The sequence below is a fragment of the Myotis nattereri genome (assembly GCF_964212035.1).
Source record: "Myotis nattereri genome assembly, chromosome: 1".
In the NCBI taxonomy this organism is placed as follows: Eukaryota; Metazoa; Chordata; class Mammalia; order Chiroptera; family Vespertilionidae; genus Myotis; species Myotis nattereri.
This window is the reverse complement of record NC_138075.1, coordinates 156308919-156328167: the sequence shown is the minus strand read 5'-3', so window position 1 is coordinate 156328167 and position 19249 is coordinate 156308919. Positions and strand designations below refer to the sequence as shown.

Genomic DNA, 19249 nt, shown 5'->3' with positions numbered 1-19249 from the left:
AGACTTCATGATTATTATTTAATGGCTGCATAATATTCCACACAATGGATGCTCCATTATTTGAGTTAGCCATTGCTCTGTTGTTTGCCTTTGAGATTGTCATCGACCTCTCACCGTCATTCAGCTCATCGATGTAGATGCAATTGTCACTGCACATAAACATGTCTACCGAGTAATTGTGTTTTGGAAGATGAAATAAACAAGCAGCTTCAGCTACATGGTGTCTGCCAGATAAAAAGATGGTGTCCAGTCTCTACAAGGCCATGTGTAGATGGTTGGTAGATAGTAATTATTCCTATGACAGGATGGACAGAGCACCAATAGTTTGTAACTAAGATAACAATGACATTCATTTCCATGGAAATACTACATGGTGCCACTTCTAGCTTCCTCTTTCCTGTCCCCTTATGGCAGAACTGCATACATGGGGACAACACTGCTAGTACTTTTTGCATTAGGCTACTAATTAGCATCTCTTAATTTGGCTTCTAAGCATCAGTGCCTGAGGCCAAGAGGAATGTACTGTTCTCCAGGCAGAGGGAAGGACTGCTGTTGTCTTTAGTCCAGCGGGTGGGGGGCGGGTGGGAATTGTAACAGGTGGGCAGGTGCGGGAGCGGGGGTGGGGGGTGGGGGGTGGGCGTGAGAGCAGCGATATCTATAGCCGATGAGGGGGGTGGGCTACGGTGGTCAGTCTGGCCCTTCCAGTTTCCTCCTGCAGAAATGAAGCGAGTCCATGAAGAAGCATTTCACACTTTGCAGGAAACGAAGAGTTGGGGGGATGGGGGTCACAGGCGCTGGAAGGAGAAGGCTGCGAAGAAGTCAAGCGAAGGAGTCGGGGTGAACTCCCAGGGTCCAAGAGTTAGGGAGCCGGCTGAAGGCGGACGGGGAGGGGACCCTTGGGGCAAGCTGTGCGCGCTGCTGGCGGGTCGGCAGGGTCTCCTCCCTGGAGCAGGGGGGGACGCCGCCTGGAGGGACCCCGGGAGGCGCTGGGCGGGCCGGGGGCGTGGCGCGCGGGTGGCGGGGCTGAGGGTTGGCCGGGGCGCCGGGAGGCAGGGCCGGGCGCCTCCGCTGCAGGAGTCCCGGCGCGGTCCCCTGAGCGCGTCCGCTGCCGGCTCCCCATGGTCCCCGCGCAAGTCCCACGGGCGAGTGCCGCCATGCTCCTGCTGCTGGCGCTGTGCTGGGGGCTGCCGCTCTGTGCGGGGTCGCTGGGAGAGGCGCGGAGCTGGGGTGACACTTCGGAGCAAGTAAGTGGAAATCTGGGGGACCCAGGGAGGGCCCCGGACGCTGGCTGTTGTCCCTTCCCACTGCCTCCTTTGGGCGCGTGGCCGCTGGACAGGCTCCTTGGACGAGTCCTGGACGCCACGAAGGGAGGGACCACCCCATATCCTGGCACATTGTCCCCTCTTTTCTTCTCCGCTCCCCAACCTTCTGCGGGGGAGCTTCCCCATCTAAGGGTGACTTGTGCAAGAGCCTGGACGGCGAAGTTTCCTGCAGAACTGTGCCTGGGACTTCAGGGTCCTGCAGAACCAAATCTTCTTGGCTCCTGTTATCTGCGCAGATTTCTCCTAGTTTTTGTTGCCATTTCCGAGCCAGAATCCTAAGTTAATGCATGACAAGGATCTTCTTTAAGAGGCTCTGTGGGGTCGTGTGCTGTTACGGTTGCTCATAGCTGTTGGGAGAGAAAGCCCAATCTAGGGAAAGTTCAAACTCCCGGAAGCCCCTGCTTTCCAATGTGAAAACCGGGAGAACACGACATCCCAGCAGGTGGCGGGGGACCAGGAACCAAAGGGCCTCAGGTCTCCTGGTTAATATTCTGTGCATCTGCCAGGGTTCGCGTTTAAATGGCCTAACCTCACAGGTGGATACAGCTCGCAAGAATGAAACCTCAATATAGTGACTGATGACCAGGAAAGCTTTTTGAAAAAACTATAAAACAAGTTCACATGAGTATCAGGGTAAAGACCTTCTAAGGAGAAATGGCTCCGTCTGAAGCAGACAGTGCAGATCTACACCTCCAGGTTCTGTTGACACATATATCACTTAAAGTTTTAAGTTGTTTCGTGTGGAGCATGTTTTCCCATGATGGGAGAAAGAGACAGGTAGGCATATTCCTCCTCCCCCTTTTCTAGCACCTTGGTTTGCTGAGCAGATCCAGATGGAACCTGCCTAAACATCAGATGATTACGTTCACGTGGACTCTGCCTCATGGATGTGCTTCCTGAAAAGTGGGAGCAATGGTCATTCTCTTGTAGGGTTGTCAGGAGAAATAACCCATAAAATTTCCTGGACGCTGGGCATGGAGCGGGGAAAGTGCAGGCTGGGTTCCAGAGAGAAAGGCTGGTCTTGGCCATTTATAGTTGTGTGGCCTGGACAAGTGGTTGAACCCCTCTGCCCCTTTCTTTCCTGTTGAGCACAGCAGGGGGTAGATCTCCTTTTGAGAATACTCCAAAGTATCCAGCTGCTGATCTGTGTAAAGGTATACAGTGGGCACTTAATGAATGGTAATGTTTTAGTAAGTGGTTAAGGGAGTGGGCTTGGTTCCAGGCTGCTTGGATTTGATTCCTGAGTCTGTCACTTACCAGCTCTGGGACACTAGGCACCTTACTTGGGGCCTCAATTTCCAATTCTGTAAAATGTAGGGAAGAATAGGGTGGTAAGGATTGAATAGCTGACAGACTTAAAATGCTTGGAACAATGTCAGAACTTAATGTTGGCGCTGGCTGGTAGGCTTGGGCAGCTGAAGTGCCGAGGAAAGGAATTTGGGGTAAAGATCTTAAAATGTTTTCTGGGAGGATGGAGGAAGGAGAGTGTGGGAAGAACTGAAACAAAGCTTCTGTTTATGAACTAGGAGGAGGGATTAAAGCTCTAACATCTGCAAGTCCAAGTAGGCTTTTACCACTCTAAACTCTCCCTCGTAAAATAACATGGGTTTGGCCCGTTTTAGTGGATTTCATGCTGTCTTCAAGCCATGGTCCTATTCATTCATCTTGATAATGACTCAGAAAACACACACCAAGATATAGGGTCCTGTGAAAATTAGCAATTTTACCTCTCTATCACTACTCTTCTAAAATATTTATTTGTTATTTATTTATTGTTATATAGGATTTAAGAGCACAGGCTCAGGAATCAGACTTTCTGAGTGGTAACATCTGAGCTTTGATTTCCTCATCTCTAGAATGTGGATGATGAAATGACTTAATAAAAAGGATTTTGAAAGTTGATAGAACTAATAGTATACTTAAAACTGAGAACAGTACCTAAAAATGTAGTTTGTGCTCTATTCTCAGAATTATGGTCTTCAAAATTATATGTAAATTTAATTTGTCTTATATAACTGAAAGCTGGTGATCTGTGGACCACACTTAGAATAATGCTGCTTTCAGACTCTTTCAGAAATTAGTATTAACAAAGAAGTCTCTTGCCAAAACCGGTTTGGCTCAGTGGATAGAGCGTCAGCCTGCGGACTGAGAGGTCCCAGGTTCGGTTCCGGTCAAGGGCATGTACCTGGGTTGCGGGCACATCCCCAGTGGGAGATGTGCAGGAGGCAGCTGATCCATGTTTCTCTCTCATCGATTTTTCTAACTCTCTATCCCTCTCCCTTCCTCTCTGTAAAAAAATCAATAAAATATATTAAAAAAAAAAGAAGAAGTCTCTTGTATAAAATCAGCCTGCTACAAATTGGTGAGGCTCAACCAATGAGCCAGGCCAGCCACATCCTATAAGCAGGCTAATGTAGCAGTCCTTTACATTAAGCTGGAGTCACTTATCTGTCCTTAAACCCCACTCCAAGAAGTTCTCTTATTTGTCATTTACCTTTACTTGGAGGTATTACTAGTAACACGTTGGATTCAGATTCCTTTCTCACTTTCCCTCCACCTCATCTGTGAAGAATATTACCCATAGTAGAACTACTGTGAGCAGTGATTTTTCAAACTTTGGTGTGCAAAAAGACACTTTATTCACATTTCTGAGACCTCTACTCCCATCAGTTTAGATCCCTCAGGTTTGCGTGGGGCCCAGATGATCCTGATGCTGGTGATATGTGGACCACACTTAGAATAATGCTGCTTTCAGACTCCTTCAGAAATTAATATTAAAATAGAAGTCTCTTGTCTAAAATCAGCCTGCTACAAATTTACCTGTTTTGTAAGTTTCAAATTGATATAGTTTCTTTAAATAAGGATAATGCTACATTCCTGTTTTACAAAAGCAGTTTTTAATTTATAAAATAATAAGCATTAATTATTAAAGGTCTATACTGTCCCAAAAAGTTTGCTAGGAGCTCTATGTAAAAATAATAAAAAGCAATTAAATATATGATTAAAGAGCATTCCAAGTGGAGCCAGACTGCCTGTGTTCAAATCTGTATTCCACCACTAACTGGCTGTGTGTTCTTGGGCAAGAAACTTAACCTCTCTGAGTCTCAGTTTCAACATCTGCAAGCCAGAGTTGTTAATAGTTTTTACCCATAGATAAGAGTAGATATAGGTTTTGAGAGAGGAGTAAAGTTTACACAATTTGCAGGGCCCTCTTAAAGAATATCAATGTATGACTACAAATTAGGTGCTAAAGTGAACATTTATTTAGGATGATAAGTAAATCATAGGAAATGATACAGCTGACAAGCTGACAAACACCACAAGTATCACCTACTGATGAGGGACTGTGCCAGTGAGGGGTCCTGAAACTTATTACATTTTATTAGCTTCTAAATAAAATATTAAATATAAATAGTAAACTTACTTCTGCTCTTATGATTGTTGTGAGGATTAAATGAATGAATTCAGGCAAAGCACTTGCCTTTAGTCATAGTCACTTTTTTTTAGTATTTATCTACAGCCTGGTTAAGGCCCCTGTCTCCCCCAAGGAGAGTGTCAGTGTGCTACTTAACCAGGGGAAGCATGGAAATCCAGCCAGAGGAGTGACATCCCAAGTTCCTGTGTGCACAGCCGGGAGCAGAACATAGGTGTGCTGATACCAAAGGCAGCTCTCAGTGACTCCCCCAAAGAGCAAGCCACTTGTTTCAATGCAATTTTTATTTGTAGTCAGTTGTTGGCAAATAGATAGTGTTTATTATATGCTTGTGGGACCATATTGATTGGGGCGAAACATTTCTAATTCCCTGAATTAAGAATTTCTGGAGTTTTAATTTTTCATAATCTCTCACTCTTTGCATTTGGGAAAACACAGAAAACCAGACAACTGTTTATTTTTTCTTTTTGTTTTTAAAAACGCTTTGAAAATTAAGTCAGTAGAAGATTGTGTGAACTCCAGACCACTCAGTAATGTCTTCTTTATGTGCATGGGTGGGATTGTTGTAATAAGGTGTAGAGTTGAATGGGGAAGGAGGATATTGTGGGAGAGATTCCAGAGATCTGCTCACTACCAAACCAGCATATCTTGTTTCTCTGAGGAGGGTGGAAATGTGTGTGTGTGTGGCGGGGGCGCAGGGGGTCCTGAGAATCAGGTGATGACTTGTAGTGACTTCTTGTTCCTGACTAGCCCCCTCTTCCCAGAGCTTAGATCTCAACCACTAAAACCACTGAACAGTCTTGCTTACAGTGAGTGGACCCAGCAAACCTTTAAAAAAAAAAAAAAAAAAATATATATATATATATATCTATCTACACTAATAAAAGAGAAAAATGGTAATTGGCGTATGGCGATACCTTTTTCATTGGCTAATCAGGGCTATATGCAAATTAACTGCCAACAAGATGGCGGCTAATTTGCATATGTAGGCACAATGCAGGGAGGCGAAAGGGAAAGCAGGAAGAAGCCCCCTGCCACTGACAGTGATCTGAAACCCAGCGGGGAGCTAAGAGCTGGGGGGCAGGGCAAAGGCGGCCCTGGGGACGCCTTTGCCCTGGCCCCCAGCCATGATCGGAGAATCAGTTGCCTTTGCCGCCCTGGCCAGTGATAGCAGGAAGTAGGGGTGGAGCCAGCAATGGGAGCTGGGCACGTTCGAGGCTGGCAGTCCCAGGAGCTAGGGGTCCCTTGCCTGGGCCTAAAGCGAAGCCCACAATCGTGGCGCCCCCCGCTGCCACTGCAGGTCCCCGCTGCCCGGGCCGGACGCTTAGGCCAGAGGCGTTAGGCCTGGGCAGGGGCAGAGCCTGCAACCGCGGGGAGCTGGGGGTCCCCTGCCCAGGCCTGACACCTCTGTCGGAGGCCTCAGGCCTGGTCAAGGGGCCGATCCGGTGATTGGTGATCGGAGGGTGATGAGGGTCAACTCCTCTGGCTGAGGCATCAGGCCTGGGTGGGGGGCGGAGCCGGGGATTGGGGGGATATGATGGTCCCCTTGCCCAGGCCTGAAGCCTGGGTCAGAGGTGTCAGGCTTGGGCGGGGGGTGGAGCAAGCGATCAGAGGGAGATGGGGGTCCCCTGCCCAGGCATGATTCCTGGGCCAGAGGCCTCAGGCCTGGGCGGGGGCCAGAGCCAGTGATCGGGGGGAGATGGGGGTCCCCTGTCCAAGCCTGACACCTCTGGTGGAGGCGTCAGGCCTGGGCAAGGGGCCGATCAGGCAATGGGAGGGTGATGGGGGTCAACGCCTGAGGGCTCCCAGTATGTGAGAGGGGGCAGGCTGGGCTGAGGGACACTCTCCCCCCCCACACACACACCCAGTGCACGAATTTCGTGCACCGGGCCCTAGTATGTATAGGGGCCTATATATACATATATAGGCCCCCTATATATACATACTATATATATAGGCCCCCTATATATAGGCCCCCTATATATACATACTAGGGGCCCGGTGCACAAAAATTTGTGCAGTCCGGGGGGAGGAGGGGTCCCTCAGCCCAGCCTGTGCTCTCTCGCAGTCTGGGACCCCTCAGGAGATAACAACCTGCTGGCTTAGGCCTGCTCCCAGGTGGCAGAGGGCAGGCCCAATCCCTAGGTGCAGCCCCTGGTTGGGCTCAGAGCAGGGCCGATTGGGGAGTTGGGGTGCCTCCCATCATGCACAGAGCAGGGCAGATTGGGAGGTTGTGATACCACCCTCAGTCACACTCATGGTAGGGCCAATTGGGGGGTTGGGGCACCGCCCCCTGTCACACCCAAGGCAGGGTCGATGGGGAGGTTGCGGCGCCACCCCCTGTCACGCACAGAGCAGGGCCCACCAGGGGGGTTGGGGCTCTGTACCCTGACACGCACAGAGCAGGGTCAATCAGCGGGTTGGGGAGCTCCCCCCTGCCACTCACAGAGTAGGGCCGATAGGGGAGTTGGGGCACCGCCCCCTGTCACACACAGAGCAGGGCTGATCAGGGGGTTGGGGCGCTGCCACTGTCACACTCAGAGCAGGGCCGATGGGGAGGTTATGGCTCTACCTCGTCACACACAGAGCAGGGCCCGTGGGGGGGGGGGTGGGGGTAGGGGCGCCGCACCCTGTCACACACAGAGCAGGGCCGATCAGGGGAGTGGGGCACTGCATGCTGTCACACACAGAGCCGCAAGGCAATCAGGGGGTTGAGGAGCTCCCCCCTATCAGGCACAGTGCAGGGCTGATCAGGGGGTTGGGGCGCCTTCCCCTGTCACGAACAGAGCAGGGCCGATAGGGAGGTTGTGGCCCCACCCCTGTCACACACAGAGCCGCAAGGGGTTTGGGCGCTGCCCCCTGTCACGCTGATCCTGGTTCCAGGAGGCCTTGCGGCTCCGCTGATCCTGGTGCTGGGAGGCATTTTACGCTTTCACTATATAGGATAGAGGCCTGGTGCATGGGTGGGGGCCAGCTGGTTTGCCCTGAAGGGTGTCCTGGATCAGGGTGGGGGTCCCCACTGGGGTGCCTGGCCAGCCTGGATGAGGGGATGATGGCTGTTTGCAGCTGGTCACACACCCTTCAGGGTGGGGGTCCCCACTGGGGTGCCTGGCCAGTCTGGGTGAGGGGCTGAGGGCTGTTTTCAGGGTGGCGGGTGACTGAAGCTCCCAAATGCTCCTTTTTTTCTTTTTCTTTTTATTCTGGGCCAGCTTTAGCTCTGACTCCAGCTCTGAGGCCTCTGCTGCTGAAAGCAGGTATCTGGTTTGTTTGGGTTCTATAATCGAAACACTTTATCAACTCCAGCTCTGAGATCCCGGCTCGCTGAAAGCAGGTTTCTGGGGTTTTGTTTAGCTTCTATATTTGTACCTATGTTTCAAACTGGAAGCTCAGAGGCCAGCAAGGCAGGCGGGAAACGTTGGTTTCCTCCGTCACTGAAGCAAGCAAGCTTCATGTTAGTTTCAAGCTGCCTGGCTGCCGGCCGCCATCTTGGCTGGCAGTTAATTTGCATATTTCCCTGATTAGCCAATGGGAAGGGTAGTGGTCATACGGCTAATTACCATGTTTCTCTTTTATTAGATAGGATATATATATATATATATATATATATATATATATACACACACACACATACATATTTGTATTGATTTCTGAGAGGAAGGGAGAGGGAGAGAGAGATGGATACATCAATGATGAGAGAGAATCATTTATCGGCTGCCTCCTGGGATTGAGCCTGCAACTCGGTCATGTGCCCTGACCAGGAATTGAACCATGACCTCCTGGTTCATAGGTTGACGCTCAACCACTGAGCCATGCAAGCCGCGTCCAGAAAACTTTTGTATCTAAGGAACAGCAGAGTCTATTTAAAAAGATGGGACCAAGGGATGGAGACTTGAGCTCTCTGAGGAAGGACAGGGGGTCCTGAACCTTCTCATTTTCCTACAAGCTAGGTCCATGTCCCTTGTTTTTCACAGTCAAAAAAACCCAAAAAACCCAGCAACTTGCCTAAGGTTAATTGATTTTTTTTTTTTAAGTTGCCTGAAATTGTTGAAATTTTAGCCCCCAAATTAAGTTTGTTTTTCCATTGCTGAGATTTTAGGCCCCCCAAATTGCAAATGCTTGATAGCTAAACAACCTGCAGCAACATTACTCCAAAGGAAGAAAACTTTTGTGTAAGTGATACAGAATTACCCACCTGGGGGTCTTCTCAGGCTAACTGTCCTCAGCCCAGGTGGTAGATGGCACCTCCAGTGCCTTTCCAACCTGAAGCCTTTGGTTTTATGACAGACGCTGTAACACATCTCTGAGGCAACCAACTCCTGGGTTCCTGGGTCTTGGTTTCAGGACTTTTGAATGCCCTCAGAAGTTGGGGCCAACTGGTAGATGAATTCTCAGTACAGAATCTTCTAGGAACGCATGACCAGTCACTTGATGGTGTGTGGCTGAGCCAAGTGCAGCGTCTCTTGGCTCTGTATGGGACCTAGTGTCACAGACCCAGTGACACGAAGGTAGATGGCGAGAATCCTGCCTTGATGTCTCCGTCAATCTGGGTCTTTAGAGCATCCACACCGAAAGGCAATGTACATGCTGTGTTTTCAGAGTCTCTTTCACCACGGGTAGAATTAGGCTTCACTGATCTCCTGTCTTCCCCTGCTCTTTCCCATTTATGGACTTTTCAGGATATTTCTCTTCTCTTCTATTCGTGATCCAACACTGTGATGGATCCTGGGAAAAAAATAAATCTCTGTTAACCAACTTATAAACATTTAAGCAGTGCCTGCTATTTTTGACCTATGGTTGGCCTAACTAATGATGGGCTAGATGGGGGAGATTGTAAACTCTATATTTACATTCCTTGTGTAAAGGAAATCTGCAACCCCCCTTCTACCTCCTGGTAGTGAATGCTACTTGGTTCTTATGAGTTGAAGAGGCAGTGGCAGATCTTTGAAACTGACCATTTTTCACATAGTTCCTGTATTGAACCTGATTCTCTTAAATTCTTCCTTCCCTTTCATCCCACATCAACAGACATCCTACACAACTAGTTGTAGCCACACCTTCATCACAAAGTCTCTCATGGTCACTCAAGAACATAGTACATTCTTTTTTCATTTCCTTTTTGGGGTTTTTTTTTGGTTTTTTTTTTTAAAGAGAGGAAAGGAGAGGGAAAGAATGATAGAAATATCCATGCTCGATCGGCTGCCTCCTGCACACCCCCTACTGGGGATCAAGCCTGCAACCCAAGCATGTGGCCTGACTAGGAATCAAATGCGCAACCTCTTGGACAATGCAAAACCAACTGAACCATACTGGCTGGGCACAGCTTATATTTCTTAATAAACGTTGTGGCCTGGACATCTTCTATTCTAATGCTGGACAGATAAGTTCAGCTTAGGAAGACCAAAAAATGTTATTTGGGCCAACTCTTAAGTCTATGATTTGGGGTCTCAGGCAGGTTGGTGGAAGCTCTAGGATTACTATGCATAGCAGTCCTTGACATTAAGCTGGAGTCACTTATCTGTCCTTAAGCCCCACTCCAAGATTCTTCTAATGCAATAAAAGGGATCAGGAATGCTTAACTGAAAACAATGATGACTACGTTGGTGTTATTTCCACTTCAGTCCTGGCTGGCACCAGGAAACTGCGTATGCCGGGAAGCTTTGATTCTGGTTCAGTCTGAGTTTAAACTTGGACTGAAGTGAAGCCATAATGACCCCCTGAGACGTCAGATAGTCATCTCAAAAATGAAAAACCAATTTCTCTTGTTCTCCTTAAAGCTTGTTTATTTTCTTAAAAAACTTATTTTACAAAGGAGGGAACTTCAAAGAAAATACTTTAGATCAATCAGAGAACATAATACCTGAGAGAGGCCGGGCTTTCCTTCGGATCATAGTTCTGTTAAGTGGTCCCCCGACAATTCCACAATTTTAGGATGGGAAGGCCAGAGATGAATCTGCAGAACTAAAAAAGACCTTGCCCAGGATGCTCATTGTGGCTTGCCTTAAACAGTCTCACATAGCCCACCTCATCTCAGAAATAGAAACCAGTATCCTCCGAGTAAGTGTTTGGTTCTCATTTGGAGTCAGGGAAGATGTCAATCTAAGTCCTATATTATTTCTTTGAATTCCAATTATAATGGTAATTTACAATAGTATTTTTTGGGGGTGGGGGATCAGGGAGAGGATGGGGATTAAAACAGTTTCTGTTAAACTTTTAGTTTACAAATGGAAATATCTTTCTGTGATTTCTTTTATTGGAAGTAATAATGGCTACTTTGTCAAAAACTGAAGTAACACAGAAAAGTTTAAAGGAAAGGAACTCAACCACCCAAAGGTAACATCATTAGCATTTTGGTTCACATTCTACACATACAAACACTTACACTTACAACAATGAGGTCATGTTAGATACTGTGTTTTGTCACTTGATTTAATCACATAAACATGTATCCCTAATATATCCATCAGGATCGGCTAGGCTATACTTGTGGTAACAACACCCAAATCTCAATGTCTCAAATGTTTATTTCTCGCTTATACAACTTGTCCAACTTGGGTTGGCAGGGGAGGAGATATACACGTTATGCTCACTCAGGAACTTGGACTGGACCAGAAGCTGCCATCTCAAATGCTGCTAATTACTGTGCCACAAAGAAAAGACATTTCTGCAGTAGTACACATCTGGAGTTGAACACTTGGCCCAGAAGTGACAAGTGTTGCTTGCATTCACACCTTATTGGCCAGAACCACTCACATGGCCCTACCGTGCCATAAGGGGACCAGGAAATGCAGTACATCTGGCAGAGAGCTAGAGAATTATTTGTTGAACAGCACCGAAGTCCAGTAAAAGGAATATTTATTGATGTCAATAAATATAGATCCCCATCATTATTTTTAATAGCTGTATTCTAACTAATCTGTGTATCACAAAATATTTAACCAAACCACTTTCCAAGGGTAGTTTAGGCTATTTCCAATTTTAACAATTGTTTGGAAAGTTCCAAAGAATTTTCTTGTACATTCATATGGTGGGAATGTAAAATGTTACAGCGAAAACAGTTTGGCAATTTCTTACAAGTTAAATTTACTACACTACCCAAGAATTCCATTCCCAGGTAAACTATCTGAGGGAAATAAAAATATATACCCAACGTCAAAATTTGCATGTGAATTTTCATGCAAGTTCCATATAATAGCCCCAAAGTAGAAATAATCTAAAGTCTATCAGCTGATAAGTGGATAAACAAAATGTGGCATATTCATTGCCTGGATATATTCAGACACAGAGAAGAATGAAGCACTAATACATGCTGCAACATGGAACAATCTTGAAAAGATTATGCTAAATGAAAAAAGCTAGTCATAACAGACTGCATAGTGTATGATTCCACTTATATGAAATGTGCAGAAGAGCCCATCCATAGGGACAAAGTAGATTGGTGGTTGCCTAGGACCAGGCAGAAATGCAGGGGCTGGGAGTTGACAGCTGAGGGGTACAGGGTTTCTTTTGGGATGACAAAAATCTTCTAAATTGATCATTGCCCAACTCTACAAATATACTAAAACCATTGAATTGTGTACTTTAAATTATACCTCATAAAGCTGTTAAAAAAAGATACACATAAGACTGAGGCATATTTTTCAAGTTTTGATCTACATTGGCAACTTGCCTCCAGAAAGGACAATTCATACTCACAGCAACAATAGCTTACACTTCAGTTATTTAAACAGTGATTTGCCACGAGTAAAGTTCCACAACCAGCTAGGATTTTTAAATTAGTCCAGAGTGGCTGGTTCATTAGTATGATTTTTGAAAATGAGGATTTTATCATCTCATGCTCCTCCTCTTCATGTGGGAAAGTATAACAAATCATCAGGAAAAAACAAAATAAGAAAATTCAAATCCAGTTCAGTTTTGCTTCCGGAGTTTCCTAGAGTTTTGAGTTGAATATTTGAGTAAGGCCGAATGTACTTACTTACTGTAATGGATACAATAACAATGAGCTTATTTTCAAGCCCAAATTAAGTGAAGCAATACAGATGAACTTTCTGCTCTTGTCATTCCATCCATACTCCTCTAACGGATTAAGGTCACTCAGAAAATGAGGTAATATGCCATCATGGGTTCAGCAGTCAACCAGGCCTGGGAGGGATGAATTCGAGTTTTGGCCTAGAAGCTTTCTGATTAAAGATCAAAACCTCTTTTCAGGATAGATAGCCCTTTTTTGTGAAGTTCAATTGATTTTAACCTCCTCATGTAACTAACTTCTTTAAGAATGACCTCACAATTACATTTCATGACTCTTCTCTTTATAGGTTGGACTCAGGGTCCCGAGGCAACTCCGGCTGTTGCAAAGGCTGGTATGTATATTCATGGTGCATCTTACATCTGTCCCCTCACTAATTGTGTATTTTGAACCAGGCACTAACTTTGCTTATAGCTTCTCCAAAGCTTATAAAGTTGCTTGTAGAAGGGTTCTAACATGAAACAGTGCAGCTTTTATAAGATTTTATTTAAGTGGATTTTTCTTTCTGGTAAGACACCTGATTATTTCAGTAGAATTATAAGGACAAGGTATGACTTTTTTTTGTTTTGTTTTTATTTTTTTTTAATTCTTTATTGATTAAGTTATTACATATGTGTCCTTATCCCCACATTACCCCCCATCCCCCCCACTCATGCCCTCACCCCCCTGTTGTCTGTGTCCTTTGGTTAGGCCTATATGCATGCATATAAGTTCTTTGGTTGATCTCTCCCCCTTACCCCCACCCTCCCCTACCTTCCCTCTGAGGTTTGATGGTCTGATCGATGTTTCTCTGTCTCTGGATCTGTCACAGAGTGATAAATACCACATGATCTCACTCATTTATGGAATATAATGAACAACATAAACTGATGAACAAAAAAAGTATGATGTTTTAAAGGCCTCCCTGAAAAACACACACACCTAAATTCACCTTTACTTTTTTATGACATTCTTACACAAAAATAAAGGCTTTCTTGTGAGATAAACAGCTAAATCAAATGAAGAATTCACATTTGTAGAGTAAAGCTTCATGTGATATGAGTTGGGCAAGGCTCTCAATGCATGTTGGAAGCTAACAGATTTGAACTCAGGCATTCACTCAACAAATAATTTTTGAATACTTCCTATTTGCCCCACACTGTTCTAGGCATTGGATATACAGCAGTGAACAAGACAGACCAAAGACCCTGTCTGTCATAGAACTTGAATTCTAAAGGGGGACAGAGATAAAATAATCAAGTAAATTTTAAGTGTACTAGTAATGGGGAAGATGACAAAGACCAGAACAGAGGAAGATGGGGGGACCTTACACTCATTTGCATCCATGAGATTTCTGATGACTACTTTCAAGTGAGTTCCTATAATGACAGTTAATGTGTACTGAGTACTTACTATGTGCCAGGCATTGTTTCAAGTGCTTCATGTGTCATAGTTCAAACACTCTTGCCACACTTTTTTGAGGCATTTTACAGATGAGAAAAAGAGAGTTTGGATAACTTGCTCTAAACTGCACAATTAGTAAAACGGGGAAGAGCCAGAATTTGAGTCCTAACAGTCTGGTTTCTGAGTCCATGCTCTTAACTAATATACCAAACTGCCTTCTCAATTATATGTATTTTTCTATTAATTATTACTTTCAGTCAACAGTACCTCACCCCGACTGCCTCTAGCCATTCTTTTAGATGGTGGGACATGCTCCTTGTTGTTGGCACACCATAATTTATTAAACACTCTATTGATGAATTTTCCATTTGTTTCCAGATTTTTTCCCCTTCTGTAAATACTGCTGCAAAAAACTTTCTGTTTATTCTGTTATGTGGTTGATTTTAATATAATGGCCTAGATTTTCAGTAGAAGTATTGCTGGATCAAAGTGCATATGCATTTTAAATTATGATAGATGTTTCAGACTACTTTTTGAATGTTGTTACTCTTCATACTATCTGTATTAACTTCATTTCTGTCAGCAATAATGAATATGCGCATTTCCACCAACAATAGATAGAATTACCCTTTTTTTATTTGCAGGTCTCTTTCATTGTCCTTTTACCTTGCATTTTCCTAACTACTTACGATGTTTTTCCTGTACATTCTTGTCCATTCAGAGTAGTTCTTCTGTAAATGGATTATTTTCAGGTCCTTTACTCATTTTTCTCTTGTATATTTTTATCCCCTCATTGTCAGTATTTCAGATATCTTTGTTTGTTATATATACTCTGTCTTCTAAGTTGGAATAATTCTCTCCTAAATTTGTCATTTGTCTATTAACTCTGTTTATGGCATATTGGTCATTTGAAAATTTTAAGTTTCTAAGTAGCAAATAAGTTTATCTTTTCCTTATAGCCTTTGAGTTTTCATCCTTGGTTATAAAAATTTTCTTAACCCCATGACTGAGACTTTATGTAATTGCCCTGATTTTTTTTAGAAATATCTAGGAATTTTTTTCTTGTTGCAGTTAATCCTTACCCAAGGATATTTTTCCCATTGATTTTTAGAGAGAGTGGGAGAGAGAGGGAGAGACTGACAGAAACATCAATGTGAGAGAGACTCATCAGTTGGTTGCTTCCTGCATGCACCCTGACCAGGGCTAGGGATCAAGCCTGCAACTGAGGTAGGTGCCCTTGACCAGGATTGGAATTGAACCCAGAACCCTTCAGTCCACAGGCCAATGCTCAATCTACTGAGCCAAACCAGCTAGGACTTGAAATCTCTAGGAATTTTTAAAGTTTTTCTTTTCCATGTATTACAATTTTTTAACATGAACCTTATTTGCCAATTCAATTGGTACCAGAGTGATCTTTCCAGCAGACTTTCTTTTACAAATGTCTTCAATGATTCCTTATCACTTGTAGGATTAACTCTAAGAACAGGTGAAGCCCTGTGTGACCTGGCTCCTGCTTGACTCTGTAGCCTGTGTATCCTATGACTCTCCTTATATTTTGTACTCAGCCATACCACACTAATTTGAATGTCCTCTACTCTAACGAATGAATAACATGTGGGTGGCAACACCTGGTAGTCATTATCACTGCCAGCTCATGGACCACAGGGATTTGCATGATTTATCCTGAATTAATTAGATACCCTTTTTGTGAAGCTCTTTGACCTCACAAACACAAAAAAAGTTTATAGTTTAAAAAGCAGGGGTGTCTTTGTGCCTAAGTCTCCATGGTGCTTAACAGAGACTGGCCTGGTTTCCCTAAAACAATTCATTGTCATCATTTAACCTACCAATGGGAAGGGCCATGTCTAGCATCTCCATCATAGTGGGTATTCTAAAATTTGTAGACTGAATTTGTTTTAAGCAGTTGTGGTGAGAGGTAGACCCAGAAATGATCATCATGAAGGAAGTTTATATTCACAGATTTGTAGGAACAGGAGCATAGAACACCATGCAGGGTCACACGGGGAAACCAGGATCAGTCAGGAGGCAGAAGGGGCAGAGAGAGAGCATGGCTCTGAGCCTTTATTGATTTGTTTTTTTTAAAAAATATATTTTATTGATTTTTTTACAGAGAGAAAGGGAGAGGGATAGAGAGTTAGAAACATCGATGAGAGAGAAACATTGATCAGCTGCCTCCTGCACACCCTCCACTGGGGATGTGCCTGCAACCAAGGTACATGCCCTTGACCGGAATTGAACCTGGGGCCCTTCAGTCCACAGGCCGACACTCTATCCACTGAGCCAAACCATTTAGGGCAAGCCTTTATTGTTTTTTTGCAGGAAGGAATCGGGGAGTAAGCTTAAGATTGGATAGTTTGAATAATTTTGGCAGGCTCTGGGCTATTGAGGTGATCCTTAGTTATCTGGGGTGTTTTAGGGCAGACGAATATTGGCTGAGTGTGTGAGAGTTTGATAAATGAGGTGTTTGGGAGCATGGACTCTTGACTGATTGGTTGTATATCAAAGGTGTGCTCACAGGGGAGTTGTTTGTTATCTCTAGGAATTGGCTAGCCCTGGGATCAAGGCCCCAAATGCCAGAGTATCAAGAATATATAAAAACAGAAAGTATAGTTAATTAATACAGCAGGTAGCATGGTGCTGGGTGTCATTACCTCACAAGAGGGTTCATTATACGTGTGTCTGGTTCCCTACTCCCAACTTTAACCACCATGTTTTATCCTTTTATGAGTTGTATAGAGTAGGTTTTCCTCCAACATAAAGATGATAATTGCATTTTGTCTTTCTCCTCTTCTGAACATGAAATATTGCTATGTAGAATTATTACCACAGATAGGCAATCCAGGGCTGATGTTACCTTCTGTCTACAGGAGGGTAAACTATTTCTCCAAGGTGATACATGCAGGTACCTTGTTAGGGAGGTGCCTCATCTGGAGGTCTTCTGCTTCATGTAATAACATGGGCTCTGTTGTTTTTCTTAGGCACCTGCCAAGCCTCAGACTTCTCCTTGATACAGTGATGATTTCTGAGGTTCTCTACCACCTCCAAAATTAATTCTCCTAATGATCACTAAAGAACTGTGAGATCAGAATAAAATAACAAGAGGTTAATCTTCTGGGAAGAGGCTTGACTTCTGGCAAATACCTTCACAAACACTCCTCAGTTACATTTTCAGATGGCATCTTGGGTAATTCAGGACATCCTCTGGGTGGCTTGATTTTAAGTGACTCACATGAGTCACACAGAAATGTTTGCTCCCTTGAGAAGCTAATTAAGACACTCCCTGCCTCAAACTGCTTTTCCATCTGTTTAGCTTTAGTAGAAAAATAATGAAGAAATTATTATGTCACAGGAAGACTTGATTTTTACCCCCTATTTTCCAGTTGACATCTCCAAGCAAAATGAGTTAAATATAAAAATGGAAAGCATGTTGGATTTTTAAGAACTGTGTACTGGGAAAAATTGAAGCAATAGTTTTATAGCTTTCTTTTTATGACACACTTTCATGAACCTCAGCCATTCCAAGTTTTGTACTTAGCCTTTGGGGTTGTCCATTCCTTATGATTTGATATACCTGTCCAATACTCTTCTCATAATGTACTCTTCTTTCTAATTAAACTGTTCTGTTCTTTGTTCCAGAAACAAAGTGTAATGTGATTCATTTCTACTTCCATGAATTTTGTGTTTCTAGAATGTTCTTTTTGCTTTTGTTCACCACATATAAATTCTATGTCTGTTTTAAAACCCTTTCTTACTTCTACATACCTCACTGATTTCCCTTTCTTCTGAAAACTGTAAAAACTTATAGCCAATAAATTAAAAAAATACATACCCCTATACCTTTCTATGTTGCACTTTCTTCCCAATGTGATTGTAGTGCCTTGAGAGAAGGAACCATCTGTAACATTTCTTCCCCATCATTCATAGAATTTAGTCTATTGTAGTGTTTAATAAATATTAGTTTATTAGCATTTCCTTTTCTTGGGGTATTTTTCTTTAATTGTTCAAGATTCAGAAAATCCAATTAAATTCCATAAATGTTTTTTATTTTTACTGTATACTGAGAGCTGTGAGTGGAAAAAAAAAGGAGTAAGTCTTGGTCCCTGTTTTCTACATTTTTACAATCTAGTGGGGATATGAATAAGGGATGGGTAGCTTGAGGAAAGTGGGGATCAATCTAATTTCAATAGATTGTAGACTGGGAGTGCTATAGCAGAAAGGCAAGGGCTATGACTCAAAAGTAACAGCAGTGGCTCCTATGGGAAAACAGTAACTGGGCAGAAGCAGTAAAACTAAAATAGTTTCTTAAGACTTCCCTCAGCCTGTCTTTTGGATCCATAAATATGACTCCTATTTTTGATGTAAGATTGTGGAAAATTCTGCTGTATTCATAATCTTAATTTAAGGCAAAAGAAGATGCCATAGTATAGGTAAACTTAGTCTTTTGTCAGGAGTTTCTAATTTTCACATTTAAAGTTCAATGAAATTATAATTGATAATTATCTTATAAATAATAACAAATCAACATGACATCAAAATAGTCACAGATGTACCAAGCGAAGACGATTTTTAAAAACTCTTTATTGTTTAAAGTATTACATATAGTATTACATATGTCTCCCTTTTCCCCCATTGACCTCTCTCTGGCCACTCCCACCCCCAGCACATGCCCTCACCCCCATGGTGTCTGTGTCCATTTGGTTATGAAGATGTTTTTGAATTATTTTAAAAATAGTATGGGCAAAGACTATCTACTGAAGGCTAAATTAGTTGGAATGCTATGCAGCTAGAATATATACTTTTATCTAAGCTATGAACTTAAAAGGATTTCCCCCAATAGTACTATACTTTTATGTAAAAGAGTTAAGTGATAGGTTGACAAAAATTTTGGGAAAATGTCAGTATATGACCACAGTGCAGAACAGGTTCAACTTAATGTCTATGTCTTGAATGTGGAAAATTTAATGGATAATTACTGAGGTTCACAGGTAGGTTTTGAATTGGCAACGAAGACTGAGTTATACTTGGCGTGCTTCTGGAGGTCTGTATTTTACTGGCCATCTAACAGTG

General features: G+C 43.6%; 1 protein-coding gene across 1 annotated transcript in view; it reads left to right on the top strand.

Moving 5' to 3' along the window:
- Positions 1 to 1154: 1154 nt before the first annotated feature.
- ITIH5 (inter-alpha-trypsin inhibitor heavy chain 5) overlaps positions 1155 to 19249 on the top strand; it is a gene marked incomplete at its 5' end in the record, with an annotated part of 88348 nt that continues 70253 nt past the window's right edge. Inside the window, 2 exons of the mRNA XM_081106489.1 lie at positions 1155 to 1244; positions 13068 to 13112. Coding sequence (XP_080962615.1) covers positions 1155 to 1244; positions 13068 to 13112 — 135 coding nt within the window. The remainder of the gene's footprint in view (positions 1245 to 13067; positions 13113 to 19249) is intronic.